This window comes from Callospermophilus lateralis, unplaced genomic scaffold (assembly GCF_048772815.1).
Source record: "Callospermophilus lateralis isolate mCalLat2 unplaced genomic scaffold, mCalLat2.hap1 Scaffold_84, whole genome shotgun sequence".
In the NCBI taxonomy this organism is placed as follows: Eukaryota; Metazoa; Chordata; class Mammalia; order Rodentia; family Sciuridae; genus Callospermophilus; species Callospermophilus lateralis.
Genome location: NW_027516477.1, coordinates 4,756,400 through 4,769,013, shown reverse-complemented (window position 1 = coordinate 4,769,013; position 12,614 = coordinate 4,756,400). Strand labels below are relative to the sequence as shown.

Here is a 12,614-nt window from a genome sequence, read left to right as displayed (position 1 = left end):
TACTTCCCACTATAATCTCAGAGGGTAGACATCATCACTCCCCAGTTCTTACAGATGAGGAACTGAGATGTGGAGAGATTGAGGAGCCGCCCAGATCACCCAGATGGTAAATGGCAGAGCTAAGATTTGAACTGCAGTCTTGTGACACAGTCTCTGGTTGTGACCAGTATACTGCATTACCTGGACATGCAGGGAGGGTCTAGATAGTATGACTGGATATGTTCCTGATCTCTATGGCATTCTGTGAAGCAGTGTCCCATTGGGTGTAAGTCATCAATTGCATTTCATCACTTCCAGTAGCCTCCTGGAGGGAAGGGTTCAATTCTGTGTCCTGGCACCCTGCTTGATGCCTGCCATTTAGGACCTGTATCCATTTGCAGATCTCCATGTCAGCAACCTGGTTCAGAGTGGAACATGAAGGCAGAGGGCTTCAAGTGGTCTCCATGACTCTTGCCAGCTCTTATCAGGATGAGCAGAGGTAATGTCTTGGATCATTGTTTAGGGTTCACTGATATCAAAGCTAAAAAATGATCTTAAAAAAGAAAAGCACTCATTTCTGATGTGTTTGGTTGCTCTCCCTCTTTATCATTAATGTTTTCCTTTTTCTGGAACCATGTACAGGCAGCCAACCTCCCCTGCTCCTCTGTAAAAGTTAAGCCAGCAAGGTGTTTGGTTATCATTGCCAAATAAATTAATTGAGAACTACTATTATCATCTTAAAGCTTAATTCTTTCCCTTTGTACTTTCTGGATGCTTATAGGATGTTGATTCCTCTCCAATCTGCTGGGCTTCTGCAGGAGTTCCAGATTTTTCTCCCCACTGTGAGAGTTTTGTGCATTGAGTGTAAAGCTTCAGTTATCAAGTGCTTAGTTTAGGTGTGGTTTGTCCACCCAGGGTTCCTGTGTTGGAAGCTTGCTCCTGAGTGTGGTGATATGGGGGATGGTGAAACCTTGAAGAGATGGAGCTAGTGGTAGGTCACTGAGGACACTGCCCTCAGAAAGGGAGACCTGAAGATGCTGCCCTTAGAAGAGACTCTGGTTAGTTCTTGCATCTTGAGAGTCATTATGAAAGAGTAAGACTTCTCCACAGTCTCTGGCTTCCTAGCTCATCATGTGATCTCTCCTTTTTGCTTGTATTCCTGCAACAATGCGATCTGCCATGATGTTATATAGCCAAAGAAGGAACCCTCATCAGAGGCTGAATTAATAAGATTATCTAATTTTTATTTTTTCAGCTTCCCAAACTGTAATATATAAACCTCTTTTCTTTATAAAGTACATAGCCCACAACCTCAAATATATGGGTCACTGGCGGAACTCAGAAACACCATGGAGGAACCCAGCAACACCACCAGGGTAGTGCCAAGGACACATTATCCATCAGATCTCTCATCAGACGAACCAGAGGGAGCACAGGGTTGGACATCTGCACCTCCACCAGCACAGTACTAACACCAGAGATGCGAGTTCAAATCATTCTCACAGGAGTAAAAGGACCTCTTCCCCAAGGAACAGTAGGCTTATTTTTGGGACACAGTTCTTCTACTACAAAAGGACTTATGATAAGTCCTGGGGTAATTGATCCCGATTATGAAGGTGAAATAAAAATTATAGCTAGTTCTCCAAAGGGTATATCAGTAATTTCACCAGGAGACAGAATAGCACAGTTATTAATAATACCCAGCCTACATGATAAATTTTCCAGTAGTACAATAGAAAGAGGTTCCAGGGGATTAGGCTCCATAGGTGTAGAATGGGCTATGCTCTCTTTAAATGTAGATTCTCGCTCAATGATAAAACTAAATATTCAAGGACATGAATTTAATGGGCTACTGGATACAGGTGCATACCTTAGCATCATATCTCATCAAGAATGGTCAAAACATTGACCATTACAACAAGCCAGTCAAACACTTTGAGGCCTAGGAGTGGCAACTAATCCCCATAGAAACGCAATGGTGTTAGATTGGAAGGATCCTGAAGGATGTGAAGGAACTATACAGCCATATTTATTGGATCATCTTCCTATAAATTTATGGGGACGAGATATCCTAGATCAATTAGGTTTGCAATTAACAAATAATAGCAATCCAAATGCGCCCACTATTAGGGCTAGACAAGATTTTAGGAAAGAAAAAAGATTAGGAGAACAAGAACAAGGTATAGCAGCACCAATTCAAATAGATCAAGAAATAAATAGACATGGATTGGGTTTTCAGAAGGGGTCACTGAGACAATAAAAATTACTTGGAAATCAGAAAGACCAGTATAGGTTTCTCAGTGGCCCCTGAGTAAAGAAAAGATACAAGCAGCCCATGACCTGGTCAAACAACAATTAACGGAGGGACATATACAACCTTCCATATCTCCCTATAATACTCCTATTTTTGTCATTAAAAAGAAATCTGGTAAATGGAGATTATTGCAAGATTTAAGAGCCATTAATAATGAGATGCTTATTATGGGACCTGCTCAATCAGGGATTCCCCAATAGTCTGCTTTGCCAAAAACCTAGTATGTTTTAGCTATAGATATTAAAGATTGTTTTTTTTTCAATTCCAATTCATCCTGAGGATAGTCCACATTTTGCATTTACTATCCCTGCACTAAATCATGAAGTTCCTATTTGAGATATGAATGGAAAGTACTCCCTCAAGGGATGGCTAACAGCCTAACTATGTGTCAAATTTTTGTTAACAAAGCAATCCAGCCACTTAGAAATATTTCACTATATGGATGATTTATTATTAGCACATAAACTTAGAAACACGTTGCTAGAATATTATGCCACACTTACAAATTTAGTAAAAAATTATAATCTAGAGATAGCAATAGATAAAGTACAATTAAATTTTCCAATTAATTATTTAGGAGTTCTATTATCTTCAACCATGGTGCATTCACCAAAAATTCAAATACAAGTAGATCAACTCAAATCACTGAATGACTTTCAAAAATTATTAGAAGGCATAAATTGAATAAGACCTTATCTAGGCATACCAACAGGAGAGTTGCCTGTGTGTGATGGCCTGGGATTCTGCAGCTACTACTTAATCCAATAGCCACAGTGTGACCCATTTGTCCAATAAAACATTTTCCACAGCGGCAGGGAACATAAAGTTACTGCTGTGGGTAGTAGAATATGGTCTTTTGTTAGCCGGAGGTGACTGGAGATTTTGGATGAAGTTAGAATATTATTTTTGTTTTTGTGGGTGCTTTTGAAGATGGTATTGATCCACCTACTGAATGTCTTGACATGGGGTGCAATTGCTCTTCTCTCATGCCTTGTTTTCCTTTCCTTGTTAGTGACTTCACTCTTGGTCACGACAGAGGATTTAATAAAATAGTTGGCTGTGTATCCACTCTCTGCAAGGGTCATATAAAGGATATGGATTGTCTATAGGCATAAAGGGGATTCAGCGATAGCACTGGCTTGATATATTAACCTTAGATTCTACCTTTGTAGTTTGAAATTCAACTTAAAAAAATAGTTGGTTAAACAAATCCAAGTCACATTTTTCATTAAATGCTGCAAATAACAACACATGATTTGCAGAAAGCATGAAAGAAATGGATTTAAAAACCTTTTTTTAGCATGAGAATATTGGTTAGAATAGATACTTTGAGAAGTGGCACTTTTATCATCAGGGTGTCCAGTTGGGATTCAGGTTCTTTTTGTCCTGAACAAAGAATTGAGCAAGACCCAAAGAAGTAACAGACAAGGTACAAATTAAATAAAGTTGAAGTTAGAAGTAGCATTTCATAAAGTAGAGTGCAGCGGACCAAGCAAGAGAGGCTCAAGACCCCAGTGTCTGGGAATTATCTTATATACTGAGCTGTGAAGCCTTTTCTTCCCTATGTGGACTGGATTGAGGACTGTATCCCATTTGCTCTCATTGGTTACCTCATGATACCTGAATAGAATATTGTCCATTTTCCCTTATTGGTTACTTTAGAATGCAGCTCACTTTACCCCCATTGGCCATTTTAAAGTATAGAAACTATGGCAGGAGTTGTCATGGTGATAGCCCTCAATGGTGGGAGTTGTCATGGGAATGGGACTAATCTTAACAGGGACATGATGACTTGTTTGCCTGTCTTGTCCTCGCATCTTCTTACACCCTGCCTCCACCAGCTTGGCATTTCTGAACTCTTACCTAACACCATCATTTCTTACATTCTTCTCAACCTCTTTTTATCATACTCACTGTTTATAATGCATTCCAGGCACTCAGCATAAAACAATGGTGCTGGATTTGAGCAGGAGTAGGGATAGGCTTGACCCTTGCTTAAATAAGAAATAAGATCACCAAAAATCTAATTTAGAGTGTCGTAAGGAAGTTCAAACAATTAACCTATTCAAGGAGGTAAGAGAATCTATGTGCAAGAAAAAATGTTTAAAATAGGAGATATGCAGGAGGTAGGAGAAGTTAAGATAGCTTATTGCACTAAGTTTTATAAGTTTCTCACTGTCTCCCTCACACCTTCTTCTTTTTTTATTCCCCAATAGAAATGACTATATAAAATACAGCTACAAAATTCCAGTGTGCATTTGATATATTAGGAAACTGTGAATCTTGCTTTCCAAAGATCCACAGTCATTTTAAAATCATGGTTGTAGTAGGTTGGGGGAAAAAAAAGATAGCAAGATAGCACTCAGAGATCTAGCTTAGTCTCCCCATGGAGTGAGTGACCGTTGTATATCATGATTCTTCAGTGTAAATGGAGATAATGCCCAACTACTAGGTTGATTGTGCAAACTCATGGAGAAAGTGTGTATACAAAATCCTCATAAAATACCTGTTCATAATGTACAATTATTAGAACTTCTACTCCTCCACCCACTCTCTATGTAACCCTGTTTGAAGACTCACATTTGTATGACCATGTTCTTATGTATTCTGTTCTCAAAAGCCAGTGCCTTATAGGCCACCCTGCAGAAGAATGCTATTGAATGCTTCATCTTTTCCATCATAAAATTTATTTTCTTAAATCATAATCTTTCTACACTGAAGTTAAAGAAGGGAGTGTAGTTTACTTTTGTAGTGACAGACCAATTAGGAAGCAGAAAAACTCACCTCAAGAAAACACAATTGTTAGATTTTCTTGAGACCTACCTGCTTTCTAAATATACAACTTAAATATGGAATCATCTATATCATTCCAACTAACTGGTCTTATGACTCCCTGAGGCACTTTTAATAAATTTTATTAATCTCAACAGGGTTCCAGTTAAAACCCAAAACTCATCAAGAGAGATTCCTAGGAAGCTGGATTCTTAATAAAATTCCCTTGGTGATTCTTATTTTCAGTTTAGATTAGGCTACAATGATGTATGTAAAAAGTAATTACAGAGTTCAAGATGCTTAGCTTCATATGTAAATGTATACTATATTTATTCAATTTATTCATTCATTTACTTAGCAAATACACACTGAACTCTGAATATATCAGGTACTATCTCTGGAGATGAAAAGGTAAATAATGGTCCTTACCCTCAAGGAGACCATATCTGATAGTGACAGATAAAAGATTCAAATAAGTAGGTAAAATAGAAGCATACAGGAAAGAATGTTTGAGAAAATTAGGATTTAACAGAGTGGTTAATGTTTTCATAATATTCTTCACATGCTTTTCATCTGACTTTCTTCTGACTCTTCCTTTGCCCTAATTACAATGGATATATGATCCAACACATTTTTTTAAAAGAATACATTATCTCAGGCAATATATTCAGCAGGGACTCTGGACAGCAGGGTCAGGCACGATCAGGACACCACAGCTTAACTAGGATAATACCTAGCAACTGAGCAGATGATGAACACTACTCCCAACTGCTCAGTGAGTCTAGAATCTGGCAACTCCTCCACATCAATCATTTCAGCCTGATCTAATGCTGTGTTCTTCTTCCTTGGTCTAGTATTCTCAGAATCAGTGTCCATGTGTATCCCTCAGATTGGTGCTTTTACAAATTAGCAGGATCTCACAACTCATGGATGAATAAGTTTTTCCCTTTCTAGTTTACCTTTTCAATTGACCTCTTGGAGCATGCTGGGATCTGAGGTTTCAAGACCACACCCTCTGCCTGCTCGTTATAGGACCTCAATCAACACAGCAAGGACCTCATTATTGCCTTCATTTGGTAAGGGAAGCCAATGTAGAATTTGAGGGGTATGGAATACACCCAGTCATCTGAATTCTCCTATGTGTCTCCAGTCTGTCCTCAGTTCTACTCTGTTCTAATTGGTGTCTTTGGTTTCAAATTTGAGAGTGACTGTGAATTCAAGAAAATTGTAATTTAGTAACCCATGGTATCTATTTAGTTTTTACCTGTCTTGGCCTCTAGTTGCTAAAAATAAGTTTTATTGTTTATTGTTGTTAGTTTTTGGTTTGTCTGTTTCAGAAGTCATAGACAATCTCTACTCTATATGTACTTTGACGTGAAAATTCAGGACTTTGAGCTTATTATTCTTTCTTTAAGTTGTCCAACTGCATAAAAAACAAACACCTTTCTTTCCCAGTCCTTACATTCCTTAGCTGCCACTTGGTTTCTCTAAAACTTGATTTCAACAAGTACTTTATTTTGGGTAACTACAGTTGACATTTTAATGAACTCTGTGTTTGTGTGTGTGTGTGTGTGTGTGTGTGTGTGTGTGTGTGTGTGTGTGTGTTGATGCTGGGGATTGAACCCTGGGGATTTAACCCAGAGCCTTGCACCACCTCTAAAACTGAGCTACATCTCCAGAGCTGAATTTAATAAATTGTTGCCACTATATGCCACAGCTGCCTGCATCAAAAGCTTTTAAACCCACTGGGTTTTCTTTATTATTATTATTTTCCCATTTTTTAAATTGGTGCATTATAATCATACATGGTGATGGGTTTTGTTGTTACATATTTGTACATACACACAATAAAGAAATATAATTTGGCCAATATCATTCCCCACTGGGTTTTCAGCCCTAGCAGGCCTTAATGAGACTAGATAACCCATCCTTGACCCCCCACCCCCCACCAAGTCCTGTGCCTCTTGATTCTAATGTCTGCATCCCTCTGGTTACTTCAGTACTAACAACTGAAACACTCTGATTGTTATTAGGAGACAAGGAATTTATTTAAGGAAAAATGGAGAGTAAGGCTCAGAGGCATGCATCTAGAAACAACTCCTAAAACTGTGTCATAGAACTGGTAAGGTGAAGATGCTGTCACCTTCACCACTAAGTGCCAGACATCGCAGCCTACATCCTCATGCTATGGATCAGTCTCTGGGTACTGCTGCTAGCAATGGTGCCCTAAAAACTTGCTCAGAAGCTTCACCTTCTACTAGGATTATGTAACAGATAATTCCTCCAGCCATTAAAGATAGTCAAAGTCCTAGGCAGGAAAAACATATCATTTGTTTATTTCAAAGAGAGCTGTTCCAAGACTGAGTTACATGGGACCCAGATTTTTAAGATTTACAAACATAATTGTTGCTTATAATTTTCATACAATTTGAATAGACCAAGAAATGTGCTTTAGAAAAACTACTTTAGAGTAGTTTACACCCTAATTTTCATTTCTTACATGTTGTCTAATGTGGGCAGTATGGTGTAAAAGATTCTGGACTTTAGAGACATACAAACTTTGGTTTCAATTCTCGCTCTGATCTTTATCAATTGTGTCTATTGATGAATATATTATTTATCTTTTAAAGTCTAGTATGCTGTTTGTATCAAATGTGTATCATAAAATCTGCTCGTAAATTATTATGAGGATAAATGTAACTTACATAGAGATGCTGAAAAACAATGGACTTGATTGTATGGACAGAGATGTTTTTTATGATTATAATTGGGCAATTTTCTAACATAGAGTACCTGTGACAAGTATATGGGAAGGCATGGAGCAACACAGAGAAGATTTAGCAATACCAAAAGATACTGTGGTATTGTTGTGAAATAATTCCTAACATCTCTCTTCTTTTAACCTAACACTTGTTGCTCATAAGTGGTATACTGTTAGAAAGAGATACCTGTTCACCAGGTATGACCTTGACCATCACTTGTCAAGATTTTCACTATTGAAAGTCCACTGTGTTATTTTCTTCCTAAGTTTGTAACGAACCCTCTCTTGAAAGGACACGATGAAACAGATAACTCCATCCTAGTGAGCATCTTTATATCTATGAGCAGTGTCCTTTGGCAGTTATTAGTATAACAAATTGCAATACTAACTCTGTGGGGAAAAACAATTGAGAAAGTATTAATTTCTTCAAAGGTGTTGCAAGTATATTATTTATATAAATAAGTAGACTATATAATACAAATATAGAAAATTCATATACATATACAAATATGGATTTACACTGTTTTGTTCTCTCTCTACGTATACATATACTTTTTGTAAAAAAAAACTTTCTGAGAAAACCATCTGTAATAACCATAAAGTTTAAATGATTAATGTATTTTAGAAATCTTTAGGCAACCAGGTGGTACAATTAACCACCTGTGGGAACTTGGCTTCCAAGCGAATCTGTAATGATTAGAATCTGTACTATCCATATTCATCACAGAAAGGCCTAGCCACCAGATGTCACCATTCTTTTATTTCCCTCCTGGTGCCTGAAGCAAGCTTGTGACATTATTTTCTTCCAAGGGACTAAGGGAAATACGTGCCTTGGGATTCCTGGGATTTCAACAAAAGGTCTTTTTCTTATGAATAGGAATTGTCTTGTCCATGCAGATTTCCTTGTGGTCCTTGAGAACTACCTGGACAATTCCTGACAGCTGAGGACCCAAGTGGCTGATATTTTGTGGCTCATCTGATGGGGAAAAATTCCACTTATTTCTTCCAGGTTCAAGTTATAGGGAAAACTGACCTGGTGCCTCAAACTCTCTGTGCAAGAGAGGCCACAGGGTGTGTTAAGGTCCTGGAGTCAGGAGACCTCCCTAACTGGGTGTGTGGTCCTGAGAAATTACTTACAATATGAAGATGAATTGAATTGTTTCTAGAGTTTAAACTTTCTACAATCCTCTCTCTCTAAATGCTTCTGCTGAAAACCCTGAGCAGCAGGATGGGGTGATCTTAGTCCAAGAATGAAGACACCCAAGGAGGACAGGGAAATGGGATGGAGAAATCCTGCAGGGAAGGTCAGAGGAATTTAAACATAAACTCATTCACTGTAACCTGAAGTAGTGTTAAAAAACCTGGAACATGCTGGGATTACAGACCTTGTCATTTTCACCCCTTGGTAATCCACCAGCCCACTCTTTCTCCATTACAGATATGACTTAATATGGATCTGTAATGCTTAGTGAATGTAAGGCATTCTCTCTGGAGGTTCAGAATTAACATTTCGTGCCCGTCAGTGTTCTTTGTGGTCCCTTCAGGGCATGGGATGTGTTTCATTTCTTTTTGAATTTACAACAGTATAATGGTTGGGTATATGTCCAGAGTGTTCCTAAAATCAGGGGCAGGAAGCAGGGCAGAGAAAGAGGAACCAAACTCATTATCTAGGTGCCTACTATATGCCAGGTATTACTAAATACTTTACATTTATTTCATCTTCACAATAGCCTCATGAATCTGTATTTATTATGTTCACAGATAAAGCAGCTGAATCCCAAATGGTTAAGTGGCTTGCACAAGGTCACAAAAACCAAGCGGTAGCAACTCTGATGGCCTCATTTAAACCATTCTACAAAGGAAGTAACTGAGCCTCAGGGCATTTATTAAAGTTGCCTGCACCACTAGACAGTTGAACCTATAATCTCATCCTCATTGGATTTCACCGCTGGATGGCCACAGGTCCTTACAGGCTTGGACTGCACCACTCTGGAGGATACATGGTCATATCAGCATTTGCACGCTGCCCCTAGAACATTATTTATGGCTACAATTGGTCTAGCTCTCTCTTGTCGCCCCTAGGGCGGCGGAATTGCGAGGCTGGAAGTCCTCCTCAACAAGATTGAGAGGTTGCAGACAACCCCTGAAAAGCTGGGGCGTTCCGAATTGGAATTGGCTGAGCGCTCCTCTGGGGAGGGCGGGGAGTTGCCGAATGTCCCTGGCCGGAATCCCTGCCTCCGCGAGCCACGAGCTCAGAAGCAGAGAGAAGTTGGAGAGGTCGGGTTGCAGAGGGTTTGAAGAAATCGCGGGCAGACTCCCTTGCCCTGGTCCACTGGACCCAGAGGACTGTCTCTACCGCGCGTAGGCCTAGTGTGGACACGCTGTGCGCGGCCCCGCCAGGGCTGGGAGTTTGCAGACCGTCCCTGCCGCGGCCCGCTCAGCTGCGGCCCTGCAGCTCGGCGGCGGTGGCCACCCCGGGCGCGATCTAGCCCAGGTACCCACGCCTCAGGCTCCGGGCGCCACGACCCCGAGCCCAGCTGCGCCTCGGGCCCTGTGGGCAGGGTGGCGGGAGGTGATCCCGGCTTCTGCTGCTGCTCCTGCTCAACAAGAAGGTAAGAGCTGCTGGGTCGGATGATCATGTCGGAGCTCGCCATCCCCGGGGGTGGGGGGAGATGGCCTACTCCCGAGGCCGTGTGGCCAGAGGCCTGGTGGCGCGGCTGTCTGCCAGGTGGATCCTGTCTCAGTGCGCCCCTCGCGCGCACAGACCGGGAGCTGCAAGCAGGCTAGGTGGAAGGGGGTGTGTGAGCCTGGGGACGTTCGCGCACGCACACTCGCTGTCACACACAAAGCCGCGCTTTCCTAGCCACCCTGTCGAAGAGCAAAGGGGTGGCGCTTGCATTGTCCAGCAGCGTTAAGAATAGCCAAGCATCTCTGGGCGGCACAGACAAGGTGATGCTATGGTTTTCTGAGACGCTAGTGGAGGTCTAAGGCCTTCACTACTTCTGGCTCTGCCTGCCAGGACCCAACACTGGGAGGACGCCAATGTCTGCACCCGGCCCTGCTGGCCCGGTTAGGAAATGTTGGGCATTACTGGGGCTGTGAAGTTGGAGGGGAGGCAAACTGTTCCTGTGGGCTGGCAGCACATCTGTCAACAAAGGGTTAAGAGTAGGATCTTGTTCTAATGGTCTGTAAGTGGAGAACAAGTTAATTAAACCCAAAGCTCCCCAGCTCTTTGTCAGGACCTGAGCGACTTGGTTGGTTATTACTCCTATCGGATATTGGCCTCTGTCACCCACATTTTGATTCTTGACGTGGGATCAGAACTCTTGCCTGATCCAAGAAAATAACAACCTGGGATAAACCATCTCAGTTCATTCATCTGAAGGGATTTTCACTCCTTTCTCCTTTGCTATAAATTATTTTTGTTCTGATTGTTCAGGGCTGAGATGGACACCTTTAAATTTATTTGACAGTATAGGATCAGAGTGAAACTCCTCCTTTTAGAGGATTTTATAGTTTTCTTCAGTTTTCAACTTAATGTACCTGTGATCAAAGTGTTGAGGGGGACCCCTGAAAATCAAGGTGGGAAGAGAGTGACCTTTTTGCCCTTTTAAGGAACTGAACTAGAGGAAGGAAGTTGCTCTGCCAGCCTACTGTTTGTGGTGGAGCTGGGTGTCTGGAGATAGGGCTTGGGCATTTTCTTTCCTCTCCTTCCTTTTTTCCAGCCTGAACTTCTGACTTTTGGACACTGGTGACTAGAATCACTAGGAGAAAGCGTCTATGGACTTTTGCAGGGTTTGCAGCTACCCAAATGGCCACCAGTCAGTTGGTTTTAAGGTGAACTGCAATGTCAGGAGAGCTGCTAGGCTCTGCCCAGATCTGTCAGTGGTATCTGTGTGCTTCAGTCCCAGCTGCTGCAAAGCAGCTCACTCGCCTTTTGATCTCAGCAGTGTGCATTTCAAGTACTTTGTGTTTGGAAGTGTGAATACTGTACTCATTTATATATATATATATATATATATATATATATATATATATATATATATATATATATATATATATATTCACACACACACACACACACGCATCCGTATACATTTTTATAAAGAAGCGTGTGCATATGTATGTGCATATGCAGTGTTCCTTGGGAGAATCTGGAGGCTGGAAGGGGCCTTAAGAGATCACAAGAATTCAGGTTTTCTCCCTTCCCATTCAGTTTTCTCAATTTAAAAATAACCAACCAGTCTTCTGCTCATCTGGTCTCCAACGGCATTGAAATGCCGGAGTCCCCCCCTCCCCTGTGGCCCTAACTGGGGGTGGGGAGGGTGGGGAGTTGACTCCTCTCCTGAGAAGTATAGCTGCTCAGGATTTGTCCCAGATAGCAACTGACATTTGACCTTTTCCTTATGTTCCACAGGTTTGGGGGTCCAAGTCACTGCAGGGTCACAATGGAATAAGTTTTGTCAGGAAACACGTGTGTTCCCTGCCAAGATGCCTGGAAAATCACAAAGAATAGTCATCAGTCATCAAGCCCTCTGGGCTTGGATGTGTGTACCCTCTCTCACTCTGTGATTATCCTGATTGGGTTTTACCCGATTCCAAGAGGCTTAAAGAGCACCAGGGATTCATTTTCTTCTCTCCTGTCCTCCTGTTTGTCCTGTCCTCCTGATTCTATGAGGGGTGACGGGGCTGGGTGGGGTGGCCGTCTATGTTGATGCTATTATAGTGAGTCTCAGGAAAGTGGTTCCTTCAGGTTTGTCTCTGGGGGGTTGCTATGGTGACTGTCAG

At 41.3% G+C, this 12,614-nt stretch overlaps 1 protein-coding gene across 1 annotated transcript in view; it reads left to right on the top strand.

Moving 5' to 3' along the window:
- The first annotated feature begins 393 nt into the window (after window positions 1-393).
- Window positions 394-12,614, top strand: part of LOC143386820 (alpha-1,6-mannosylglycoprotein 6-beta-N-acetylglucosaminyltransferase A-like) — a 101,842-nt gene continuing 89,621 nt past the window's right edge. Inside the window, exon 1 of the mRNA XM_077108502.1 lies at window positions 394-478. Coding sequence (XP_076964617.1) covers window positions 469-478 — 10 coding nt within the window. The 5' untranslated portion in view covers window positions 394-468. The remainder of the gene's footprint in view (window positions 479-12,614) is intronic.